A 27,011-nucleotide genomic window follows, 5' to 3' on the forward strand; every position below is an offset into this window, starting at 1 on the left:
TGCCTGTATGTACATGTCATGATTCTTATACTTTCACTGCAAATTTCCAGTTTTCTCTGCTATAAGCTTCCTGTCGACCTGAATCGGGCATTCCTGATCCTGTGACAATTTAAAGCATTGCTGGCTTCTCCCCTTTCTGAGCTTGTCAGACTAATCTTGTGGTGAGGCTGTTTGTGTGTGTGTGTGTGGGGGGGGGGAGACGACGACGACAACACTTATAAAGTAGAGAGGGAGGTGCATTTTTTAAAAAATGCTTCTCCATCTACTGAAAGCTCCCAGAAAATTCACTGCATTGTAAAAAGCTGACACATCAAGAAAGAAGCCCGCAGTCCAGCCTTGACACTCTGATTTTCTACTTCCAGGGGAATGTATTATTTGATGTAGGGGGAATTGATCAGACCCTGGGACTGAGGGCTAAACTGAATGTGGCATATCAGTCACGCAGTTTAGTGACTGTGTGAATGGGTCCGTCCTTTAGGGGTAATTAATGTAATCACTAATGAACATAGCTGTCAACTTTTCCCTTTTCCTGCGAGGAATCGTATTTGCAATAAGGGAATTTCCCTTAAAAAAAGGGGAAAGTTGACAGCTATGCTAATGAATGGTGCTGTTTGGTCCTGTGTGGTTCAGTTCCAACACAGATCCAGAGAATGCACATGGACACTTCGCTTGCGTAGTAGATGAGAAGAAAAAAGTGGCAGAGATTGGAAGCCCACTTTCTGCAATTTGACAGGCAGATAGATACAGGCTCAGAGTTTGCCACCCTTGCTGTTGCCAATCTCATTCTTAAACCCCTGATGAGCTCAGGAGCAGCCAGTAAAACTACCAACACATGAGACCACTGAGAGGCATTCAAAACATCTGAATAAGCACCGTGTTGGCTATCTAATTTTCAAAGCACCCCGGTACCAAGTTTGAGAGCGGCTTACAGTCTTGAGGGGAGGGTGGGATAAGGGGGCATGACAGTGTTTGCAGCAGAGAAGAAGGAAAAGCAAGGGGAAGAATCAGCTAAAATGGTTGGGATGGCGATGGGAAGATGAGCCCCTTGGACTGGAAAGGGGTAAGATGATGGGATGGCAAGATCCACTTTGTGCAGGGGCTAGGGTGGTAATCTGCGTCCAAGGAAGGAAGGGAATCTAGTGTTGTATAACAGGGAGGAAAAAAACTATCCAGTTGCTAATTTTATGCTTGTCTACAAGGTCACCTCTTGGTGGACATTTTCTGAACCTCTTCTGACTCTGCCAATATCCTTTTTGAGATGTGGCAACAGAACTGTACACAGTATTCCAAACGTACGGAAGAGAGAAGACTCTCTTTGGGGATCTGGCCCAAGTAACTTTCCTCTGGACCCCCAACTGAAAATGCAACTGATTGCCCCCTGCACCACAGCTGCTTTAGGCTCCCATCAGCACCCACCAGACCCTCCCGCTAACCTCAGCATCATACAGCTGTGCTGCCTTGGGCTGATGGAAGATGAAAACACCTGGATGGAGGACACCAGCTTGTATTGGGCATCCTGCCTGAAGCTCCTGTTAATTTACAACACGTACAAAATTTCTCCCCGCCCCGTCCAGCTGTCATTCTCCATAATAAAAACACAGCGTTTATAAATCCATTTCCCTGGCTTTATTAAATGTTCCACGTATGTACATTTTAGAGATTAATCATTTACAGGTCAGCCCACCCTGTTTCCTTCTTCCCTTGAGTCACTGGGGTGGGGAGTGGGGTGGACATATTGGGGGCTTCGGGGAAAGGGAGGGAAGGCGTCGGCCACAGAGGAGAGTCTTAAAACTTCAACGGAAAAAAGTAAAACCAGAAGTGGCATGAAGGGCAGGGGAGGGAGGAGGCTCCCACGTTCTTTCGTCATGTCAAAATGCTTTTCATTGTTCAGACCATAATACGTTACGATTTTTAAAAAAACTCTCAAACATGCAAACAGTAGAAAAAACATCTCTCTTTTTGTCTTTCTTTTGTCTCTGTTTTTTACGCTGGCAGTGAAAAATAAAAACAAGTTCTCCCTTGTTTTTTTGAGTGTGCAGCTGGGTTCAACCGAAGTAGCAAATTCGGGGTACGTAGTGTGTCTTGGCGCCGTCGGAGAAAGCAGGATTCAGTAGCTATCGATAAGTTTCCAGAAGGTTTAAAGTCAATGGTCCAGGAGAGGATTAGCTTGCGACCAACGAGCCAACCGGAAAGGATGTTGCCAACCTGAACGGAGTTGTCAAAAGGCTTGAAGCTTCCACAGTTTATACTCTTGTTAGGAATCAGAAGGAGCAGGTGCCCAGTAGTTTAGCCGACGGACGAGGAAGTTACAGCAGCTGCCTGGAAGTCCAGGTAACTCTCGACCAAAGTGGATCATCGGTCAACCCAAAGCATGGCACTTCTATGTCTATAAAGATCCATTTGCTGGTGACCAACAGGCGGGATCAACCCCTTTCCTGTCCCTAAACAACGGGGTCGGCCTTTAATTGCTGTCCTCTTTGTTAATAAGGAAACCTCAAATTTTCAAAGGGCGGCTATAGAACGTTCAATGTGTTAAAGGAAACATTCATACCTTAAAAAAAAGAAAAGATGTTATCACCTAGAAATCAACATTTCTGGATCCAAGTGTTAAAATGGGGAAGGTAGGGGAGGTCTGTGTTATGACAATTTTTTTAAAAAGTGGGGTGGGGTGTAGAGATTTTCATTCTTTAGCTACATATTGGTGTTCCTTGGTTTTTTCAAAAGAAAAAAGGTCACATTGATGATGTGGCTTAATTAAAAACCTTTTTTTGCACAGTATAAAACAAACACAACCCAGAAACTATAATACAGTGAGGTAAAGAAAATGAAAAGCAAAAAATAATTCACCCACAATGTATCTTCAGAAAATAGCAACACAGTGATTTAAGAAAAAACAAAAACAAATTAAGCACATTTTTTTCTTTTTAAAGAAATGAACAGACAGCATAAAATGGCTATTAGTCTGCGTGTTCACCTACTAATCTCCTGTACCCGCAGATCCACAGGGAAGTGAAAATGGTCGCATCCAACATTGATTTTCTTTTATATATATATCTATATATCTCTATATATATCTATATATATAAAAGAGAGAGGAAAAGAACTCTTTCTCTGGATCAAGCGGGAAAGCACTCAGACTTCCATCAGATCCAAGTCAGCATCCTCAAAGCCGTAGAACGATTCTGTCTCGCTCTCCCCTTCAAAGAGCTGGTGGAGGATCTCGGGGTTGGCGGATTCCTCGGCTGGCGCGACCGATGCCCCGTCCTGCAGCTCTGCCTCTTCCTCCTCCTCCTCTTCCTCCTGCGGCTCGTTGTTGAGCTTCAGCTGCTCCTCCAGCGAGGCAATGAGCTCCTCCTGCATGTCGGCGTTGCGGGTGGGTGTGTTGGCCGTGCCATCGGGGCCCGGCAGCACACTGGCCACCAGGAAGGACTGCTGGACCAGTTCGGGGCAGTCGCTGATGACCTCGAGCGCCTCGGCCAGCCAGCACAGGACCAGCTGGAGGAGGATGTCCGAGTCGCACGTGGAGTCGGCCATCTCCTTGGCCTGCTCCTTCCACTTTTTGTGCAAGAAGTTTTTCACGGTCCTTTTGATGCAAACGTCCAGCGGCTGGTTTTTGGAGCTGCAGCCGGCGGGGACGACGGCCGGCAGCGTGTTGGAGGAGCTCAGCACGGAGAGGACCTCTTCCGAGAGGTGCGTCCGGTGGCAATCCAGGACCAGCATGCCTTTGCTGTTCTGGCTCTTTATGTGCTTGTGCCACACCGTGGAGGACCACGACTCCATGATCTCGTCGTCGCTGTAGCCGCCCTCCTTCACCTCCAGGACAATCGTCTCCGGGACGTTGGCGGCCTGCTCTACCCGGCCCCGGTAGAAGACGAGGGTGGGCAGCACGCTCCCGTCAGCCAAGATGGCCAGGACCACGTCACACCAGGGCTCCCCCGTCCCCACTGTCTGCAAGGCGTTCTCCTTCCGGTCGTCGCTGCAGAGCACTTCCACGTCCAGGAAGAGGGAGATCTCGTCAATGGCGGCGATCATGGATAGAGGCAGGTCCTGGGTGTGGATCTGCCGCTGCACGAACTCAATGAAGCAGCTGGCACTGCCCTCGACGTCCTTGGGCAGAGGGTGGGCCACCGCCCGGCGGTTGTGCGTGCTGAGGTTGTGCCGGAGCATGAAGCGGACGGCCCACTCGTAGGAGATCTTGAAGCCGCCTTCCAAGGACCGCCCGATCTTCGTGGCCTTCTGGAAGAGGGTCTCCTCGTTGACCGGCAGCTGCTGCTCCCGCTGGGTGAGCACCCACTCCGCCAGTTTCTCCTCCGCCTCAAAGCTCAGGTACTTCCCCTCTGACAGGGAGGCCACGTTCTCCTCCTGGAAAGCCTGGAACCGCCGAAGCCAGCGCCGGATCCGCCGCGGGGGGTTCTTGAAGTGCTCCGCCGCCTGCTCCGTGTTGCAGCACAGAGCGAAGAGGACCACCCGTAGCTTCTTCACCGAGAGCTGCTCCTTTCGGCTCGCTGGCTCAGGCGCTTCCTTCGCCGGCGGCTCCTCGTCCTCATCTTCCACGTTCAAGCACTCGTCTTCGTCCTCCTGGATAGTGGCGGGAGCTGGAGTGGGAGCGACGACAGGGGGTCTGTTGCTGGCTTCAGGCGTCTCCTTCTCTTTCTCGTCCTCGGGCACAGGCGAGGCCGTGTTCACGGTAGCAGCTTTGATTGGCGGGTAGGTGGAGCTGGGGGCCTTCACGCCTCTGTCAAAGGGCTGGGCAGGCCTGAAGGGTGGGAGAAAAAAAGAAAGACGGGGAAGGTTCTTGAGTATTTTTCTTTATCTCATCAAGTTTACACACCACTTAAATGGGGGGGGGGATCTCAAAAGCAGTTTACAAATAGAATAAAGCAATAAAATTACCAGTAAAAACCATACAAAACAATTCTCAAGATGATTCAAAAGAGAAAAATCACAGCAATTATCTAAAAGCAGATTAAAACATGTATCTACATTCTGCACATCTGGGGAGGCTGAACAAAAATGTTTTTAGCAGGCAGTAAGAAGAGTACAGTGAAGTCACCTTCCCTGTCAATACACAGGGAGTCTCAGAGTATGGGTGCTGCCACAATAAAAGATTTCTCACAAATGTGGAATGGGTATGATGTGGCACTTGTAACAGGGCCAGTTTTGCAGTAAAAGAAAGAGAAAAATCCCTCATGAATCTGCCTAGATGGGAGGGAAATAGGGGGAAATTTACCTTGAATGCGAACTCCAGGTGGAACCTGTTAGAAAAAAGAGGAAATAAAAGTATTGAGAGGCTGAGCTTGCACCAGGCGGCTTGTTAACAAGGAACACACAGAGGGACTGGACAGACAGCCAGAGTCAGTGGCAACAGGTGGACTCACAGCACAGGGGCAGAGGAAAATCCAGGGGCGTTCTGGGAACTATTAGCCATACCCCGAGCCTGCACAGCAATCCATCACTGCCCTTTTCCATCAGCATATAAACTGCCTCTTAGGAAGGCGACGGAGAACCAGTTGCAAGCAGCTCACAGACACCATGCCATGCTTAGCCCCACCCTGGCTCCCTTACGCACCAGACTAGGTCCCCCATCCTCTCCCTGCCTATTCTGCCTTCCTGAAACTGGTCTTGCTCTCCTGAGGGCACCCTCCTGTTCAAGCCTGCAAATCTGTCTTGCCCCTCAGTCAAGCCCCGCTGTGGCCTGGCGATCTTCCTGGAAGAGTCCTGGACCTTTTTGTACTTATCTAGTGGGCGACACAGTTGCCTTCCCTTTATTTCCTCATCCCTTGTTGATAGCCTAATGTGTGTGTGTCTCAAGGACAAGTTCTGTGGACAGGTTCTGAGAATTAACCCAGATCCATTGCTCTTTGAACTCAGTTTCCTAGGCAGCTGCCCCCAAGGACTTCCACCGCAGTCTCTGAGCTTGTTGGGAAAGGAAGAGCAAAAAGGCTGGAAGTATCGAGGCAGCGGAAATGGTGCGGATGGCAGAGGGGGTGGAACTGCAGCAAGGGCAAGAGTGAAGTGTTCAAACAGGCTTGCAATAAAAGAGAGGGGAAATGCCTCTCTCTCTCTCTCTCTCTCTCTCTCAGAAGAGAGTCTCAGTTCGAAAACCATGGGAAGCTGCTATTAGTCAGGGTGGGCAATACTGAGATGGACCAGTAGAGGGCAGTTTCCTAGGTTATAAGACACATGTGGTGGTGATGATTCTTTTTGCTGAGGAACTCTCTGAATGAGGAAACGCTGGGAATGGAGGAGTTGGGAGGAGCCGCGCTGCATCATCCGATTTCCACCTGCCCCCTCCAGCCCTCACCTCGTAGGAGTACGTTGCTGAATTCGTGCGAGGGGTTGAAGACAAGGTGCTTGGCCATCGCGTCGCCTTCCGATGTGGCAAAGAGACAAGCTGAGCAAGCCAATCGCACTCCGCTGTGAGGGAGAAGTGAAAAGAAGGAAGGTCATCGCTTGTGGTAGGATCTTGCCACCAGGAAGCGTATTTGATTCCCAAACATTTTCCCTTGTAGACAAACATCAACACCCCCCCCCCCCGCCCTGGCAATGCACATCTTGATTTAGCTGCTCAGAAGATAAATCACATCAGGGTGGGGAACTTGAAGCCCCTTGATGTGATTCTTTGGCAATCTTGTTATAAGTGCCAAGAATTCCAACACATTCATTACTTACACACACACACACACACACACACACACACACACACACACACAAACTGTCTAAGCCTCACTGATGAAGCATGTCAGAAAACAAGGTTTCTAAAACAACCACAGATCTTGGAGGGCTGGTTTAAAAAGTTATTAATTCAATGTTTGAAAAGCCAACCCCCCAAAGTGCTCTCTCCACTACGGCTGGAGTCAAGCATTTTGAGCTGAGGTTCTGCAGCATTCGTTCTCCAGACCCAGGAACTGCCATTTGCGATCAGCACAAAAGCGATTAGATAAATCACACACAGGAAAGCTCATGAGGCAAATCTACACTACAAAAATACAAGTCGTAACACCAGTTCAGCTCACAGACTTAAAATGGTCTAAACCAGCATTTCCCAACCTGAGGCCCTCCAGCAGAGGCTTCAGGTGACTTACTGATTCATGGTTTGCTTCTCTCCAAACAAACCACAAGCAAAGTCCTCACTGTCATTGCCATCGCTTTCTTTAACATAGCGGGGTTAACCTTGCACATGAACCAAATCCCTCTCGTTTTAATTGTCATAGCTCCAGCCACCCTGCAAGGAATTCTGGGAACTGTAGGTTGCTGAAGAGGCTGAGAAGGCACACTTGGCTTGACTACCCCCAACTGGGCCAGAGAGTTACAAATATTAGGTGTGAGAGAAGGATTATTAAGGCAGGTTTAGGTCCACGGTGTAGACGAACAACACACCAGAACATAAAAAAGGTACTAGCTAGCAGGTAAAGAAAGGAAATTATTGTTCATGGAAATTTCTGCCTTACCAAGCTGTGTAGTTTTTGAACAAGGCCAAGTACTTCGGACTCTTGCGAGGAACGTGGTTGCTGGTAAAAAGAGAGCAAGCAAACACACACAAGTGAGGAAAGAGCAATTCTTATGGACTCCCACAAGCCACCCACGTCCTTAACCGGGCCCAGCAAACACTTCAGCCCAGCAAAAGTGGGTGCACAGGTCCCAGAAAGAGAAGAGCAGGCACACTCTTGCCCCCTCCCGCTTCAGCCGGAAGGGAAGAGTTAGCCGCTGCACCAAAAGATCAGAGGAGGAGGAAGAGAAAACGGCTTGGCCTGACTTACTTGATCATGTGGTTGGCATAGGCGCGGGAGCAGCAGGTGCTGTAACGGCATAGCGAGCAGTGGACGTAGGTGGGGAAGTGGTTTGGGAAATCCGGGATTTCGAAGCTGCACTCCAGACATGTTTGCCGGCCAAGGACGCTCCTGCAGAGAGAAAGGGGGAGCCGGTCAGGGGCTGGGTTCCAACAAAGGATGTGGGTTTCACTAAGAGGGTTGCAAGAGAAGAAGAAGAAGAAGAAGAGTTTGGATTTGATATCCCGCCTTTCACTCCCTTTAAGGAGTCTCAAAGCGGCTAACATTCTCCTTTCCCTTCCTGCCCCACAACAAACTCTCTGTGAGGTGAGCGGGGCTGAGAGACTTCAGAGAAGTGTGACTGGCCCAAGGTCACCCAGCAGCTGCATGTGGAGGAGCGGGGAATCGAACCCGGTTCCCCAGATTACGAGACTACCGCTCTTAACCACTACACCACACTGGCTCTCAAGAGGCTTTGGATCATGGTTGACGAAGCAGCAGGCTAGTGCCGCAGCTGTGGACTCCTTCCTGGCTTGTTGTCCTGTATCGCCTTAAGCCATAAGGACCAGACATTTGCATTAAGAGAAAAACCTTGAAAACGGAGTCCTATTGCATTTTTTAATAATAAAAAAAGCCAAAACACCACCAAATTAAATGAGCAATTCTGTAAAGGACGTTTGGGTCATTGTGCACCCAAGTCAAAGTGCAGGATTTGGATTTTGTAGCTGGAGACCCACAACTAGCCAGGTGTTCAGCTCATAGCAGCTCCTTGCTCCCCTGGCTGGGACAGTGCAGGGAAGCATCTATACCAGGGGTTGGGAAGAACCTCAGGCCGAAGGGCCAAATGTGGTTCCCTAAACTCCCTCCAGCAAGCTGTTCTTTCCAAGCTGCCCCTGCCTCCGTGTCAAGTCACTTTCCTCATAAAAGTGATGCAAAGCAACAGCTGTCGAACGTAAGGAGGAAGCTGCAGAATCTGAACCACTGAACTGTACAGTTCTCCACTGCCACCCATAACAGATTATTATTTCTAAGGGATGTTTTAGTGGGAAATTTAGTAATGAGCTCTGACATCTTCCTGACGGCTTTCTTCTGGATGTTCCTCTGGTAAGGTGGGCACAGGAAGTTGGGCTGGGGGTCCGCCGAGGCTGAGAGCAAGGTGGTGTCTTGTAGCAGGCCTGGGGGCATGTCGTTGGCAGACAAGGGCACCGTCCGCGGCTGCCCTCGGGAGGCCCTGATGGTGACCTGTGGCGCAGAGGAGGAGGAGAGAGACTGCAATGAAAACACTCGAGCGCTATACCGATACAGATGGGGTTTCAAAAAGAAAAAAAATCTCAAAATGATGCCTGCACCTCATTTGCATAGCCCCACCGCTGGGAAAAGTGGGAGGGGTTACCCATTCCCAAGTAACCTTCCTCACCAGCTGAGGGGAAGCCAGAAATCGATCAGCATTAAAGATGGGGACAGAGGAACTAGCTGGAAATGTATTTTATTCATGTCTTATATTTATATCCCACCTTTCAAGGTGGCCTACAGACATCTCCTCCCCATGTTATGCTCACAACCGCCCTGTGAGGTAGGCTAGGCTGAAAGACAGGCCAGGATCACATCTAGTGAGCTTCATGGCTGATGGGGTGGCGTGGGAGGGGGAGAGAATTTGAATCCTGCTGAATCCTGAAGTCCAGCGCTCTACCCACTACAGGCAGGTGGGGAGCCCAGGGAAACTATGCAAACAAGTCTACGCAAGTTTCTGGTCCACAAACATTTCAACCAGCCAGCCTGTCACTTTGTGCCTTAAAAAAGAAAGTGGCGTGGGGAACCACGCAGACAGGGAGCCTTAGTAATGTCTGCCTGCTAGATTGTGCAGTGAGGACTGCCTGTCTGTTTCCGAGGCCTGGCTTGATTTAAAAGAGAGGCACGGCTGCTTCTGCCCCCCCCCCCGGCCCCCCCAGGTGTCCCTCTCCGTACCTTGGTGCCTGGTTTTAGCCCCTCCAGCTGCTTGGGCTTGCGGAAGGTTTTGTGGTGCTGCAGCTTGTGCTCAATCTTGTCCTTGGCAAAGAGGAACTGCAGCCGGCACTTGTTGCAGTGATAGATGCTCTTCTTCTGCGGGGGGAATTGGAGTGGCATTGGAGTGGCGTTGGCGCAGCAGCAGACAGTAGCTTTTGTCGTAAAGGGAGGGTGGGGAACCCGCAGCCCCTCCAGATGCCGCTGACATGGCCAGTGTGGTCACCCCTTGGCTGGTGTTCTTACCCACAACAATCCTGTGAGGTAGGTTAGGCTAAGAGGCAGTGACTGGCCCAAGGTCACCCACAGGGAGCGCCATGTGGCCAAGCAGGGATTTGACCCCTGGTCTCGTCCAGGTCCTAGGTTGACATTCTAACCCATGGGTGGGCAACCTAAGGCCCGGGGCCGGATCTGGTCCAGGAATCAGCGTGTTTTTACATGAGTAGAATGTGTCCTTTTATTTAAAATGAATCTCTGGGTTATGTGTGGGGCCTGCCTGGTGTTTTTACACGAGTAGAATGTGTGCTTTGATTTAAAATGCATCTCTGGGTTATTTGTGGGGCATAGGAATTCGTTCACCCCCCCAAAAAAAATATAGTCCAGCCCCCACAAGGTCTGAGGGACAGTGGACTGGCCCCCTGCTGAAAAAGTTTGCTGACCCCTGTTCTAACCACTACCCTCAGGACTCTCCTGCCTCATTCTAATGCACAGGTAGGCTTCAAGATAAATGGGTGGGAAATCAGTAATTACTTCTATATCCCTGCATCTTCCCCACCCCCACCCCCCTTTAGAATTTTTAGTCCTGGTTTTTACTTTCTGTTACATTCTCCAACTACCCCTTAAAAGGGAAACTGAAACCAGATATAGAGTTGCAAGGCACCTCTGGGAAATGCTTCGGAGACCTCTATGGCCTCAGGGGTTGAGCTGAGGAGGAGGGCGCAGAGGAGGGCCAGAGAATTTAGCCAGCCTGCATGGCATTCCCAGTCACCAAGGGGACCAGGCGAGTGCTTCACCTGCAAGGCCAATTTACCTGGTGCCTCATGAAATGCTGCTGGAAGGCGTTGCCGTTCTTGAAGACCTTGAGGCAGTAAGGGCAGAGGAGGTGCCGCGTGTCCTCGTGGACCATTCGGAAGTGGCTGTCTACTTCGGAGTAGAGTGACGAGCGGTACTGGCAGACCTGGAGGGAGCCACGAGCACAGAAGCATGGATAGACTTTTTTTTTCTTTTACAGTACAGTAAAAAAAAACAAAACAGCAACGCCGAAACGAACAGTCACAGATTTCTCGCATGTTACAGTATGTTTTTTGAAAGAAGTGATAACCATTAAAATCAGGGGAGCAATAAGTAAAGCAACTATCTGATACAAGCCCTCCAAATTCTTGTCTGGCATTTTGCCTTCAGCAATGGCTTAATGTGGGAAGCTCATAATTATTTCGTAAACAACTTTGAGGCGGTTTTAAAAATTAAAAATTAAATAAAAATCAAGAGATATATAAATAAATAAATAAATAAATAAATAAATAAATAAATAAATAAGGAGTGTGCGAAGGCCATGGCTCTCCCATATCACTTTCTCCCCCTGCACAGAAACTCCCATACATCAGAAACTGTTATTCAGGGGTAGACTGCCTCTGTGCATGGAAGTTCCATTCCTACTACATTGTAGCTAACAAAGGGGAGAGCAGGCTGGCCAGACCCAGTGTGGATTCTCAGTTTGTTGAAGCCAACTGGGTTTTTTTTTGGGGGGGGGGTGTTCTCCATACCTGGCAAACGTAGGGCATCTCCCCTGGCTTGTGAGTGTCCTTCATGTGCTGCAGGAACATGGGCTCGCTCTCAAAAGCCCATTCACAGATCTTGCATTTTGCTGTAACGCAAGAGGGAGTCTGTCAAAAAGGAGGACGCCAGGAGGATTCAGGTGCCACCCCAAACTGCAGAAGGCTTGCAGGGCCTGGCCCGGGAACAAAGTCTGGGTTGAACCTCAGATAACCATCCCCACGCCCCACTAAGGGTCCCTGTTGGTCATGAAACAAAATCAGGCCAAGCAAAAATGTGCCTGCAAAATAATTTATATTTAGGTTTAGTTTCCCATTCCGCTGGACCCAACTGTAAGGTAAAGGTAAAGGTACCCCTGCCCGTACGGGCCAGTCGTGACCGACTCTAGGGTTGTGCGCTCATCTCACTTAAGAGGCCGGGAGCCGGCGCCGTCCGAAGGCACTTCCGGGTCACGTGGCCAGCGTGACAAAGCTGCACTGGTGAGCCAGTACCAGTGCCGCACACGGAAACGCCGTTTACCTTCCTGCTATAAAGTGGTACCTATTTATCTACTTGCACTTAGGGGTGCTTTCGAACTGCTAGGTGGGCAGGCGCTGTAACTGTAACTATGCCTAATTACATGCAGCTCAAAAATGCAACTCCTTCCCCTTTCCCCTATCGCCTCCTGCAACCCCCTTGGGGCAGGGAGCAGCCCCTGGTACTCTGCCAAGTCAAATGGACGCCCTGTAAATAATGCCACTGTTTCCTGCCCTGTCCATGGTGAGCAGAGCGGACAGTCCTCCTCTGCACCAAAGGAAAAGGGAACCTCTGAAGGAAGCCCTTTTTCCAGTGCAGGCTGTGACCATCGTGGAGACCCTTCCCATCTCCCCCTGCTGAGATGTTTTGCGGGGGGGACGGACGGACAGGGGGAGACACTTTGGGGCAGAGCTTACTGGTCGATTCGTAGGGGCTGTGTACATTCTCCAAGTGGCACTGGAGCTGGAAGGGCGTAGAAAACTGCCGGTAACAATGCTGGCAGATGGTGTGGACGTCCACCTCACCGTTCTGCTGATCCAGCTCGACGTGGTGCTTCATGTGGTTCATAAACCTGGAGGCGTGGGGGAAAGGAGCAGACGTTTCTGTGGTTACTTCAAGCGGGGGAGAAATCTCTTCCTGCCTGTTTCCCCTTGCTGCTCACTGCAGGCAGCAGCTCCGAGTGCGAAGTGTGCCTCTCTGAATATTGATTGTTGGGGAGTGTTGGCATTGGGCTTGTGTCCTGCACGTGGGCTTCCCGGAAGAGGCACTCTGGCTGGCCATTGTGGGAAAGGGGATGCTGGATGGAGATGGGTCCCCTTTGGCCTTTGCAAATCCTCAAACGGGACCCGAGCAGAAGAGCCTTATTCCCTCCTGCAGTTCCCAGCAACTGGGATCCAGAAACATGACTGCTTCTGTCCGTGGAGACAGAGCATGGCCATCAAGGCTAGCGGCCAAACACAACAGATAAACAACCTTAAAGTGGGCTGGCTCTCTTTAAGAGTGGCGAGTCTGTGGCTCTCCAGCTGATGTTGGACTGCAAAAGCACCCCCCCCCCAGCATCTTCCTGAGGGCCACACCTCCTCCTGCTGCTGCTGGCTTTGCCACAGCCCTTTCTCCCTCCCCTCCCTGACAACGCTTCACCCATCGCCGTTTACCGGATGTTGTTTTTGAGCCTCTTGGTGCAGTGCGGGCAGCGGAAGGACGTTGGCACCTTGGGGAAGTTGAGCAGCTGGTTCACCTTCCCGCCGTCCCGGCCGTAGTAGAAGTCGTCCACCAGCATTATCAGCTTGCTCTGCGCCCCGTCGCCCGTGCCGTCGCTGTGCTCAGAGACTTTGGCTGGCGGCGAGAGGGCGGGGATGGGGGTGGAGGAGGGGGGCGAAGCGACGGCGGCTGCTTTCTCCGGGGAAGGGGGCTTGGGGACTTGGATATTTGGTTCAGACTCCAGGGGCTTCCCTTTCTTCAGGAACTCCACCATTTCAGGGCAGCAGTACTGAGGAAAGAAGGAGGAGGTCCTCGAGTTAAGGTTAATATATGAATGAAAGACGAGAGCTACTGGATCAGGCCAGCCCAGCATCCTGTTCTCACAGTGGCCTACCAGATGACTCTGGGAAACCTGTGAGAAGGATCTGAGTACAAGAGCACACTCCCGTCCGTTCCAGCAACTAGTATTCAGAAGCATCCCTGCCTCCAACTGTGGATTTGCTTAAACAAAGGTCCTTTCGCCTTTCAGTCCTGAATCTCACTGCCTATCAACTTTGCAGGGTGACATCACCACCGCCCCACTCCCTGAACTCCCAGTTTTTTTAGCAACAGCCATCGACCTGAGCTTCTGCTCTGGGCAGACACCATAGTCCTTTGACTCTATTCACGGCTGCCAGCAGGGTGTAACGCTGCAATGGCCTTCATCTCATAATTCGGGAAGGGGGTTACTTACACACATATGGCCTCTTAAAGCTTCAGTGACTCTAAACTGGGCATTGCACCGGGGACAGACTTTCCGCCCGCTGTCCTGCAGGTCGAAGGCGGGGATGGGGGAGGAGCTGACTGTAATGGGAAGAAAAAAGGAGAAAAGGTCATGGCTAGCATCCAAAAGCCCTGCAACTACCTTTTTGGACTTCTCACTTGGGCTGGTCACCTTTTTCCTTTCCTTCCCCCGGATCTCCCTTCCCACCCTATGTAACAATGGAGGACAGGCTGTCAACCCTCCCATAGTGCACCCCTATCTCTTTCATGCACACAGGAGTGGAATTGGGAGGGGATATTTGCATGGCACCACCCCCAGAGTGAGTGGGAGGAGTCACCCACCTGATACCCTCCTCCATCACTAGGGAATTCCAGTTTTCTGTGCAATGGGCGGAAGTGAAGCTTGATGCTGTGGTTTGGGACAAAGTGACAGTCGGAACCTGCCCAAGCCCAGGCTGCTGGCAGAGCTTACCTTTCTGTGATGAAGACTCCGAGATGCCTGCTCTCTGGGGGACATGGGCCGGGCTGTTGTTGGAGACCACAATGGGGCCCGAGCTCTGGCCGAGGGAAGGGACCGTGTTCAAGGTGTTCACCAGCTTTGCCACCTCGTTGCTGTTCTCCCCCGTCACCCCGGGCCTTTTCACCGTCACGAAACTTGCAATGCTCACTGTCAGGGAAACAAGCGTTTTTGAGTTGAAGAACAGGGAGATGGAGCAGAACGCTTTAATTATTGTTGTTAGATGGAGAAAGCAGGAGAGGGCTGGTAAGCTTTCAAGGTATGTTACAGGGCAGGCAAAGCAGTTAATAGAAAAACATTAACCATATTCCCTTTGGAAATATAGACCCAAGCGATTTCTGCGTTTTGGTAACAAAATGCAGGAAGCGCATTCCTTCCACACACACACACCCTTTCAAAAGAGATGAATCGGTAGACAGAGCAGCTGCTTTGCATGCAGAAGGTCCCAGGTTCAACCCCAGGCTGAGCTGGGGAAAGGACTCCCATCTGCTGCCAGTCAGTGTAGACAATTCTGAGATAGACGGAGCAAAGGTCTGACTTGATATAAAGCAGCATCCTAAGTTTCTTGGAATGAAAGACAGATAAAGGCTTGCAAGAGTGAGAGACGTATCCTGTAAGCCTGCTGAAATGGCAGGGACAGGAAAGCCATGGTCTACCCCTTCCCTCTTGCAGACTGCATTTTAATATCACTTTATTTCCCTCCTTTGACTTGACATCTAAGGACTAGTAATAAGCAACTGGAGAACATTGGAGCCCATTGATCATCGGCTTTTGGATGGATTGACTTAAATACCTTTTGTATATATGGAAGCGAGGTGTTATTAACAGGGATGTTGCAGGGACAATGTTAATAAGCAGGAGCTACTGGGCTGAGGTGCCCCGGGTTCAAATCCCTGCTTACTGGGTGACCTTGGGCCCATCTTTTCTCAGCCTGAACAATCTCACAGGTTTCTTGTGTGAGGGATGAAATGGTGGCAGTGGGATCATGTATGTGCTATCCCTGAGTTCTCCAGCGGAAGGTTTTCTTCTTCCCTCCCCATCCCTTTTTCCTTTTGTGCCATGCCTTTTCAGGCTGTAAACCTGAGAGGCAGGGATTGCGGCATTGTCACCTTTTCCAACTGAAGAGTAAATGCATAGATGCTTTGAATAATTTTTTTAAAATGTAATTAACAAATAGTCTTGTAATGCACTGGTTAAAAAAAAACATTAATCGACACAAGCTGTTTTTCTTATATTTGCTTACTTTCACATTTTGCCCTTCCCTGGAGTAGAGCGGAAGTGTTTTTCCTTAGCCCACCTCCCAATCAGATGGACAAACACAGAGCATTTGCTGTGCCATGAGCCCCACATAATGCAGGGGCCGCAGCAAAACCCAGGGGCCACAATGTTTCCCAGCTCCTACAGACAATTGAGGACCAAAGTAATACCATTTTTCTTTTTCTTTCATTTTTAGTTTCCCTCTCCACGGGAAGTCTTACCTAATTTGGGGTTAGTAGCTTGAGTGGACTGCCCTGGCTGCTGTACAGTTAACTGTCCCAGTGCGGTTGGCTGTGCTGGAGTAGGAGTGGTGGTGGTGGAGGAGGTGCTGGGAGAGGACTTACTTTGCGGTTGGGCCTGGGACTGCGGTACTGTGCTCCGGATGGTAAGGGTGGCTGGAATGACCGTCGTGAACGTGTTGGAAGACGGCCGGACCGGCATGGCCGGACCAGGTCTCACCTGGGCCATTTGGGAGAAAACCTGAGGGACGCCGACTGCAGGCTTCACAAACTGGGTGCCTGGGGCTGCAAAGGAAAGGAGGGCACAGTTACCGTCCCGTCGTTCCTCGAGACTCTCCTAAAACAAAACTTATTAAGGAGGTACCATTCCTCCGATGGATCAAATCAGTCAGCTTGTTCATTTCCATTAATTCTAGAAATTCTAATCAGTTCCAGGAGACTCTCCTGGAAAAATTATTACTGCTGTTATAAGGAAGTGCCCTTCCACTTATGGGGCAAATCAGTCAACTTGCCCATTTATGCTAACTCAAGGCACTTTAGAGCCATCTCCCTATAGATGGAATAGGAAAGTCTCTCAATTTCTCGCTGCGATTAACCAGGGTTTTTGTTTTGTGTGGTTTTTTTTATTTTTACTAAATACATGTATCCTGCAAACACACCATCCTCAATCCAATTAAAAGTTACAGACACTGGTCAAGAGGTGGCCATACTTTGTAGATCATTGCAATAGGAATCTAGGAAATATTAAGCTTGGAAGACATTTATTACCTGCCCTTCACCCTAAGGTCCAAGGGCGGGTTACAACACTAAAACACAATATTAAAAACAGTTTAAAACAACTTGCTCATATTGGCAGAAATATTATTTGTACAATTCTCTAAAACAATTACATATTGGGCTGTTGATGTTTGATAAGATTTAAAAACGGATTTTAATGTTCTTATTTTTAATGTCTGTATGACACAAACTGCACAGGCTGAAACCAGGGGTGGCGGGAGATCACCTGTGGTCCTCTAATTGCTGATGGACCACAACTCCCAGCAGCCCCAGCAATTAGAACGGTCATTGGGCAGGGATGAGGGGCCGGGAGTCCAGCAACATTTGGAGGGCCACAGATGTTCCCCACCCATAATCCATAAGAAGGCAGTCTTCCCTACCCCCAGCATGGAAAATGCGCTCTCTCTTTTCTCTTGCTTTTAACAGAAGTACGCAGGAAAAAAACCCTGCAGACTTTAAGCCATGACTTCGGTCAGCCATGAATCCTGGTTTACCATGCAGTGCAAACTGGTTTTGTGGCTGAGACCTGGTGCGGCCCCCACTCTCCCTCCACCTCCTGCTACCCTCTTTCTACTCCTGTACTTTTTGTCCCGCCTTTGATAAGCCTGCCCTCGCGCTGCATTTTTTGTAAACCCATATGAGGCAGAAAGATGCTAGATAAGCGAACCTCTAGGATTATATATATATGAAGGTAATATATTCATCACACTTTCTTTGGCTAAAGAGACACAGGTGCATAGGAGCTCTGTACCTTCAAAGGAGGCGGGGCTGGGATTACGGAAGCCCCTCCCACTGAAGGTGGCAGCAAAAACGTGAAGCTTTTTGCATAGCCCTGCCTCTGCAGCCCATACTCTGGTGCTGGAGGGAAATTTCCTGGGTCTCTTTTCTTCCCTTTTGACACCTACTGGCCCAGCAGCCTGACCCCTCCTCACTTTCACCGTTCCAGCCTCTGCTTTACCTGGGACAAGGGTAATGGGCCGCACTGTCTGGCCTTGTTGTACATTCAGGACAATCCCAACCTGGTTCATCGCGTTCTGCACAGGCCGGACGTTTCGCACGGGGAAACCCTGCAACGCGCAAGCAAAAAGAAGTGGCTTTAGCAGGCTTATCTCAACAGCAGGCTTGGGGGCAGACAATGAGGATTGCTGCATGCTGCAATTCCACAGGGACTAAGGGACCTGAGTAGGCTTGTCTAAACACAAACATTTTTAGCATTTAAGTTAAATACAAATTGTACAGATAAATTAATTGTGCAGAAATTTTTTACATAGAATTGTTCAGTCTGGCACCGTATTATAGAGGTTTCTGAATTATTATAACATTGAGTAAAAAGTGTACACAGCTCTGGGGATGAGTGGCTTCTCTTAACATTTCAGTCAGCTCATTGATCAAGGTGTCACCCTGCTGGCCCAGTCAAAGTCTACCACGGAACACAGTGACAGGCCAATGGTACCATCCACCAGCTCCAAATGTGAAAAAGAAATAAATGAACTACACATCTGCATAAAAACAAACCAGGAATGTGCCAGGTACTCATAAAGAGTTATCAGCAGAAGAAGAGCTCTGTCGGATCCTCAATGTGGCAACATACAGAGTGGTCCAAAAGTATACTCCTTTAGAATCCACTTTCTTTGTGCGTGACTCAAGTTCGCCGTCATCATTCACAATAACAGTATAATAATCCTTTAATCTGACTCCACTATTCTTTCCAACTGCCAGCCTGAAATTTAACTGCCACTTTGTTGTGTGTCAGTGATGTGTACCCATATAATCTGTTGTGATGAATTTCACTGATTCAACTGTATACCTACTTTGCGGCCACCCTGTACTTCCTGCAAGAGCCAATGAGATGCCTTTGGAAAACCCATAAACTGGGCAAGAAGGGGGGTGCATACCCTATTGACTGCCCCCCCCCCAGCAACTGGTATCGAGAGGTAGAAGAGGTGCTGCCCCTCCCTCACCTGAGTCGTGATGAAGATGGGCTGACTGGTCACCGGGGAATTGGTCACATGGTTGGCGTTCTGCATGACCTGCACAGGCCGGAGGACTGGTTGGGTCATCACTGTGCTGAGGCCAGAGCCTGGGTTCTGCGTGAGGATCAGAGGCTGCCCGCCTTGCTGAACGAGAGGAGTCCCAGCTGGACAAAAGAGAAGGACAAGTGGGCAAAATCATCATTGTCACATGCCCTACAACTTCCAACTTCAGATCAGCTTTGCCACTTCAGGGCCAAACAGTGGCTTGGAGGACTGGTGGTGGAGTCAGATGCAAAATGGCGCTCCAGCAGGATGGAGCCAATTATCTACTGCATATACATTGGGAATCCCAAGATTATTTGAGGGAAAATACAACTGCTTAAAGTGGCATCAGAGAGCATGAATGTGGCAAATGTGAAAGTGGGTCATTTACTTAATTGGCAGGTTTGGTACTGGCCACAGAATCCCATTTTCCTTGGCAAAGTATTAGGGTGAGTGGGATATCTGAAGTGTGTGGCCTGCAGATCCCAACACTCGCCCCCAAACCAGGATCCTCCCATCCAAAGCCTCTCCCCTTACCGCTGTTGTTAGCAAAAAGCGTCACCAGCGTCTTCTTTGTGCTGTCGCTGTTGGGTCCTCCACTGCCGCTGACTGAGGTGGAGGTTGTGAGGCCGCCACCAATGGATGCGTGAGCGACGATCGGCATTGGGGTGGCAACTGGCTGCACGCTCACCGAAACTGCCGGGAAGGAAATTCAAAATGGTTTACTGCCTGCAGGTACGGACAGAGAGGACATCCACATGGCTTAGCTCCTTGTGCAGAAACACTTAGTGACAATGACTGACACCAGGAAGGCACCTTCACTCTTATTCCTTTCGGCACCTGCTAAAAAAACCATTTTTGTTTAGGCAAAGTCTATCTAGACATCTGGTATTTAGCTCATCATTGATTTTAATTATTGTTTTAATGTTTTAAACAGTTCCCTTTAACTATTCTTACTGGTAATTTCATTGTGATGAGGCTGCATTTTAATATTTTAATGTTTCAATATTTCAATTGTTGTATTTTAATCTTGTTTTTAAGTTGTATTCATTCAACTTGTTTTTATTATTGCTTGTTAGCTGCCCTGAGCCCGGGCTTGGCTGGGGAGGGCGGGGTATAAATACAAATTATTATTATTATATTATTATTATATTTATTATTATTATTATTATATTTTTTATTATTATTATTATTATTATTATTATTATTATTATTATTATTATCATCTTATTTCTGTAAACCACTTTGAGATTTTTTGCTCTTTCTTACAATGAAGCAGTAAATAAATTTTGTGGGGAAAAGTAAGTATCTGCCAACAATGAAAGGCTCTGGATCTGAAAACCAGTGCAGCAGCACTGGAAGGGAACTAACAGGATGGAATGGTCCTCCATACCAAATAAATGAATGAATGAATGAATGAATGAATGAATGAATGAATGAATGAACTTACTGAAAATAAAAAAAAAATCCCTGCAGACAGAAAATCAGTATATGATGGAGCCTTATCTCACTCCACTACACTAGTTGTCTATATGCAAGGACTCCTTCTTTATTAGAGGAGAATCCAAACAGATGAATGAACCCCCACCTTCACAGCATGAAGAGTGATCCTCCACTGAAAGTAAACAAACCAATAATCCCAGCGCAGAGAAAATTAGCATGTCATGGCTGAGGGTGAAAGGTGATAGCTTTCTACATGCAGGGACATATTTGGTTTCCTGTGTAGAAGCAGGCTGGAAATGTCCCTACCTGAAAGTCTGGAGAGCTGCCGCCAGTTGGCGTAGATAATGCTAGATGGACAAATGGTCTGGTATGATATAGGGCAGCTTCCTATTGACCTCTCCAGAACCATGGGGATTGGAATATTGCTATTATTTTTAAGGGAAGGTCCACAGCCTGGTGGTGGGTCATCTGCTTTGCATGCAGAAAGTCCTAGGTTCAAACTTCGGCATGTTCAGGTAAGGCTTTGGAAAGACATATTGTCTGAAACTCTGGAGAACTGAAACAGTCAGTGTAGATGATGCTGAGCTAGATGGGGCCAAAGGTTTAGAGAATAGCTTCTCTCTCTGTCTCTCATAACCTTAGAACTTGGGGATATCCAATGAAGTTGAACACTGGAAGGCTCAGGACAGATAGAAGGTAAAGGGACCCCTGACCATGAGGTCCAGTCGTGACCGACTCTGGGGTTGCGGCGCTCATCTCGCTTTATTGGCCGAGGGAGCCGGCGTACAGCTTCCAGGTCATGTGGCCAGCATGACTAAGCCGCTTCTGGCGAACCAGAGCAGCGCACGGAAACGCCATTTACCTTCCTGCTGGAACGGTACCTATTTATCTACTTGCACTTGGACGTGCTTTCGAATTGCTAGGTTGGCAGGAGCAGGGATCGAGCAACGGGATCTCACCCCGTCGCGGGGATTCGAACCGCCGACCTTCTGATCAGCAAGTCCTAGGCTCTGTGGTTTAACCCACAGCGCCACCCGCGTCCCTCTCAGGATAGATAAAATAAAGTATTTCTTCATGCAGTGCATAGACTATGGAACTCGCTCCCACAGGAGGCAATGATAGCCACCAAGCTGGATGGCTTTAAGAGAGGTCTGGACAAATTCTTGAAGGACAAGGACATCAATGGTTACCAGCCAGAATGGCTAGGCTCTGCCTCCACAGACAGAAGCAGCAATGCTTCTTGAATACCAGTTCCTGGAAGCCACAGGAGAGGAGAAGACTCTTGTGTTTGAGTCTTGCTTACAGGTTTCCCACCGGAATCCAGTTAGGCACCGTGAGAACAGGCCATTGGCCTGATCCAGCAGGGTTGTTCTTATGTAAAAAGTGAAGGTAAAGGTACCCCTGCCCGTACGGGCAGTCTTGACAGACTCTGGGGTTGTGCGCCCATCTCACTCAAGAGGCCAGGGGCCAGCGCTGTCCACAGATACTTCCGGGTCACGTGGCCAGCGTGACAAAGCTGCATCTGGTGAGCCAGCGCAGCACACGGAACGCCGTTTACCTTCCTGCTGGTAAGCGGTACCTATTTATCTACTTGCAGCCGGGGGTGCTTTCGAACTGCTAGGTTGGCAGGCGCTGGGACCGAGCAGCGGGAGCGCACCCCGCCATGGGGATTCGATCCGCCGACCTTTTGATCAGCAAGTCCTAGGCGCTGAGGCTTTTACCCACAGCGCCACCCGCGTCTGTTCTTATGCACTGTTCTTATGTACCTGCAATCATATAGCTCAGAAAAAGATCGAACATCTCACCAGCTGCTTCTCAGAATCTAAGACCCAAGTCTCACATACCAATCTCAAATTGAAGCTATTCTTTATATCAGCCAGAAGGCAAGGAAGGTGCAAATCAGAACAGCCAGACAAGAAGACAAGCTATTAAATGTGCCAATCTGTTACACCCACAAGGATATTAATAGCTAGGGAAGGAATAATGGGGTTTCCCCCCCCAGTGTCTTTGAATGTAAGACTAAAGAACAGAGACTGAATTCCATTGGTAAAGGGGTTGAAGATAAAACTACCAATATCATAGCATTCTTATACAACTCTATAGTGGAACCCCACTGGGAAACAGTTCTGGTTAGTTACCACACCTCAAAAAGGATATTGTAGAGCCAGAAAAGGGCAAGCAAAATAACCAGGACTATGTGTGCAATACTGGACCAACTCTCTTTCCAGGAAAGGTTACAACATTTAAGGCGCTTTAAGTTGGGAAAAGGGGTGAATAAGGGACGTGATAGAACTGCATAAAACAATACATGCTGTGGAGAAAGTGGATAAGGGTATGTTTTTCTTGCTATCTCATAATACTGAAACTCAGGGCTATCCAAGCAAGCTGAATTGGGGGAGATTAAGGACAGACAAAAGGAACGACTTCTTCAAACAGTGCACAGTTTAACTGTGGAGTTCACAACCACAAGAAGGGGTGATGGCCACCAACTTAAGACAGCTTTAAAAGGGGACTGGCCAGATTCATGGAAGAATAATGCTATCAAAGGCCCGCTAACCACAACAGCTTTGTACAACTACCTTCCACTGCTGGGAGACAGGATGTCTTTGAATACCAAGTTATAAATGGGGAGAGGTGCTGTCACACACAGGTGTTGCTTGTGGGCTTCTCAAGGGCACCTGGCTATGATTATTATTTATTAACTGTGTGCATTTCTCCCACCAAAGTCTTTAAGGTGACTTGCAAGATACAAAATAGGAAATACAATTTAAAAATCCATAAATACAACCGCATAGGAATATCAACGGCCATTTTACAAAGCTGTGCGAAAAGGGTTCCCATAAACAACATTAAAATCTGTCAGCAGAAGAAAGATGATAACTCCCCAAACCCTAAAAACCACATCACTGTTGAAATTAATAGAACTGCTAACGTTTAGTGAAAAGCCAGGGAGCTTACTTGCCAGGAAGTATGGCTGGAGAAGAGTACTGGAACTCTCTGCTCCGCTAAGACTTGACAAGCCTTTTGCTAGTACAGTCATATCACGGGTTGAATATGCTTCATGTTGAGCGTGTTCGAGTTGTGCTCCACAGTAACCCGGAAGTAACGGAGCGCATTACTTCTGGGTTTTGCCACTTGCGCATGCGCTCAAAATGACGTCACGTGCATGCGCAAAGCGGCGCAAAGCGACACGCGCATGCGCAGACGTGTCGTCACTAGTTACATTTGCTTCTGTATGCGAATGGGGCTCTGGAACGGATCCCATTCATATCCAGAGGTACCACTGTAATGAGGATAATTCTGGAAGGACCACAGCTCAGTGGCAGAACATCTGCTTTGCATGCAGAAGGTCCCAGGTTCAACCCCACCCCCTGGCATTGCCAGGTAGGGCTGGGAATGTCTTGTCTGGGAAGACACAAGATCTGCCCACTCTGGAAGAATGGCAGATGCAACTGATAGACTATATGGAATTGGCAGAAATGACTGGCAGAATCCGAGACCTGGGAGAAGAGCTAGTGGAAGAGGACTGGAAGAAATTTAAAGACTACTTGCAAAAGCATTGTAAATTGTATGAATGTTAGAATGATGCAGGATATAAAGATAATACGGCATTAGTGACATAGCTGAAAGGAGTATGCAAAAACTGGTTTATAAGAACAAAGGTGAAGTTAGAATAATATTATGTCAAACTTAAATAACTGATAATAAAGGGAAAAATTGGAGACATAATAGTTGAAATGTATAATATAAAATAAGATTTGAAAGAAGGTGAAGCATTGCTGAATAAGATTCTGTAAAAGGGAACACAGAAAAGGGAGATGTGAGGGAGTCGGGAAGGAGGGTTATGAAAATAATATCTAAGAAATTGGTTTTTGATGTCTTTTTGATGTCTTTTTTCTTCTACTTTGTATGGGGGGTTTTTTACTGTACTCTTTTTCTTTTTTGGCTTTTTTGATTGATTGTGATGGTGTTTTTTCTTTTTGGTTGTGAATGTGAAGTTTGTTTTATTGTCTAAAACTTTAATAAATATCTTTTTTTTAAAAAAAGGGAATGTCTTGTCTGAAACCCTGCAGAGCAACTAGAGTCAGCGTGGAGTCAGAGTTATACAGATCAATGCTGTCTGGGTATAAGGCAGCTGCCCATGTTTCTCTTATGAATTAATTGTCAAATTCCAGGAAACTCTTGTTCCATGCCCACCTGGAAGTGACATACATAAAGGCTCAATTCATGCATTGTGAAAATGGTGAGACACAAAAGCAATATTTCTTTTTTTAAAAAAGCATTTGGAAAATGAATGCTGCAGTACATCAGATTGGAAGGCAGATGAATTATTTAAACTGGGTATGGATGGCATACCACCCGAAATGAAAACTGCCAAGCAACGTAATGTAGAATTTGTGTATCATCTTACACGAGTTTTGCTTTGTTTTTTTAAAGAAAGAAAGGAAAAGGATCGTTACCTGTTGCGGTTTTGTCAACCGAATTGTAATCTTCAACCACAGAGTCCTCGATCACATCGCTGATTTTCTGCCACGGCTCCAGCTCCTCCTCCTCACATTCCATAAATAGGTCTGTGTCCGCCATCCTGGGGGTGGGGGAGAAAAAAAATAAAATTTGTCAATCTGTCTTTTGCGGGGAAAGGAAGAACTGAGGCCTAAGCCAGGAAAACATATGCTATCGGTCCAATGGAATGGTTCTCAAACTTCCTTCCCTCTGGGAACTCTCTCCACATTCAATGAATGTAAGAAGAGTCCTGCTAGATCATCTCAGTGGCTGAACAGATGCAAATAAGAAGTCCACATAAGGTGGACATGAGCACAAGGACACTCTTCCCTCCACACCCCGTTTCCAGCAACTGACAGGCACAATGCCTCTGACAGTAGTGGTTTTAGAATTCCTTACGCATTCTAGCGGCCCCCAATTCTTGATCCTGCTGGGAAGTGTTCAACACCTGCCTAAAAGGTAAAGGTAAAGGTACCCCTGCCCTTACGGGCCAGTCTTGACAGACTCTAGGGTTGTGCGCTCATCTCACTCTAGAGGCCGGGAGCCAGCGCTGTCCGCAGATACTTCTGGGTCACGTGGCCAGCGTGACGAAGCTGCTCCAGCGAACCGGCACCAGAGCAGCACACGGAAACGCCGTTTACCTTCCCGCTAGTAAGCGGTCCCTATTTATCTACTTGCACCCGGGGGTGCTTTCGAACTGCTAGGTTGGCAGGCGCTGGGACCGAGCAACGGGAGCGCACCCCGCCGCGGGGATTCGAACCGCCGACCTTTCGATCGGCAAGCCCTAGGCGCTGAGGCTTTTACCCCAGCGCCACCCGCGTCCCCTTCAACACCTGCCTAAGGCTGGTCAAATACCAGCCCTGCCTGTGTACTGAGATTGTTGGAAGGATCTCTTCTCTGTATTCCACCACTGGGGGAACGTGGCTATGTGGTAGTGCATGGCGGAGCCTTCAATGTGGTGGCTTCCCAAATGGGGACAGCCCTTCCCTTACAGGTAGAGCCAGTTCCAGGAGCATTACCATTTCACCCAGGCATGCCAAGTTTTGTAAAGTTGATGGTTGTTTTAACCTGCTCTATTTTTCAATGGTATATTTCAGCATGTTGTTTATTATTTGTTTGTTTTTATCTGTGCCCCACCAGAGAACAGATGAGAGGACAGATTACAAATATTATTTAATAACTAAAGTAAAGAGGAAATATTGTCAGATCTTCCACAAAGCCATGATGCTGAATGTGTTTGAGGAATTGGCCCAATGCCTATTTAGAACAACTGCTAAACTGAAAGTTTAAAAACTGGCTTTGTGTTGTTGTTTTTTAAATACTTGCTGTTACTTTGTTTTGCTTCAGTCATTTAAATTGTAACTGTATGTTAGCTGTGATACATACTGTCACATTTATATAGCTCTGAAAGAATTATTATTAGTACTTCATTTCATGAATATTACAACAAAATACCCATCAAACCAAATTATGACACTGCGGGAACTCTTTAACTCAGGGGTCAGCAACCTTTTTCAGCCATGGGCCAGTCCACCGTCCTTCAGACCATGTGGTGGGCCGGACTATATTTGGGGGGGGGGGGAATATGAACAAATTCCTATGCCTCACAAATAACCCAGAGATGCATTTTAAATAAAAGGACACATTCTACTCATGTAAGAACACCAGGCAGCCCCTACAAATAACCCAGAGATGCATTTTAAATAAAAGCACACATTCTACTCATGTAAAAACACACTGATTCCCAGACCGTCCACGGGCCGGATTTAGAAGGCGATTGGGCTACATCCGGCCCCCAGGCCTTAGGTTGCCTACCCTGCTTCAACTGGTGCCAAGATAACATTCCTTCTACAGTGGTGCCTCGCAAGACGAAATTAATCCGTTCCGCGAGTCTCTTCGTCTTGTGGTTTTTTCGTCTTGCGAAGCATGGCTATTAGCGGCTTAGCGGCTATTAACGGCTTAGCGGCTTTAAGAAAAAGGAAACAAACTCACAAGAACTCGCAAGACGTTTCGTCTTGCGAAGCAAGCCCATAGGGAAATTCATCTTGCGGAACGACTCAAAAAACGGAAAACCCTTTCGTCTAGCGAGTTTTTCGTCTTGCGAGGCATTCGTCTTGCAGGGCACCACTTTATCTAGTTCTTATTTTCAACAAACGAGGAGTACAGAAAAGAAGAAATGTTCCTAAAACGACGCTTTGAAAGAGCGAAGGTGATCAAAGAAACACAAGGATTTTACGGC

General features: G+C 48.2%; 1 protein-coding gene across 3 annotated transcripts in view; it reads right to left on the reverse strand.

The window, feature by feature from the left end:
- Positions 1-1,603: 1,603 nt before the first annotated feature.
- POGZ (pogo transposable element derived with ZNF domain) overlaps positions 1,604-27,011 on the reverse strand; it is a 38,995-nt gene continuing 13,587 nt past the window's right edge. For 2 of the 3 annotated variants that reach the window (XM_028709057.2, XM_028709058.2), the window contains 18 exons: positions 24,730-24,854; positions 19,364-19,522; positions 18,773-18,948; positions 17,770-17,878; positions 16,017-16,319; positions 14,494-14,688; positions 13,993-14,102; positions 13,214-13,548; positions 12,476-12,630; positions 11,534-11,634; positions 10,801-10,947; positions 9,735-9,869; positions 8,839-9,011; positions 7,761-7,901; positions 7,452-7,511; positions 6,305-6,417; positions 5,231-5,255; positions 1,604-4,756 (listed from right to left, as the gene is read on the reverse strand). In XM_028709057.2, the coding sequence (XP_028564890.2) occupies positions 3,133-4,756; positions 5,231-5,255; positions 6,305-6,417; positions 7,452-7,511; positions 7,761-7,901; positions 8,839-9,011; positions 9,735-9,869; positions 10,801-10,947; positions 11,534-11,634; positions 12,476-12,630; positions 13,214-13,548; positions 13,993-14,102; positions 14,494-14,688; positions 16,017-16,319; positions 17,770-17,878; positions 18,773-18,948; positions 19,364-19,522; positions 24,730-24,853 (4,185 nt within the window). In that variant the 5' untranslated portion in view covers position 24,854 and the 3' untranslated portion in view covers positions 1,604-3,132. Of the gene's footprint in view, positions 4,757-5,230; positions 5,256-6,304; positions 6,418-7,451; positions 7,512-7,760; positions 7,902-8,838; positions 9,012-9,734; positions 9,870-10,800; positions 10,948-11,533; positions 11,635-12,475; positions 12,631-13,213; positions 13,549-13,992; positions 14,103-14,493; positions 14,689-16,016; positions 16,320-17,769; positions 17,879-18,772; positions 18,949-19,363; positions 19,523-24,729; positions 24,855-27,011 lie in introns of those variants that run through there. The other variant, XM_028709059.2, reaches the window with a different exon arrangement.

This window comes from Podarcis muralis, chromosome 16, assembly GCF_964188315.1.
Source record: "Podarcis muralis chromosome 16, rPodMur119.hap1.1, whole genome shotgun sequence".
Taxonomy (NCBI): Eukaryota; Metazoa; Chordata; class Lepidosauria; order Squamata; family Lacertidae; genus Podarcis; species Podarcis muralis.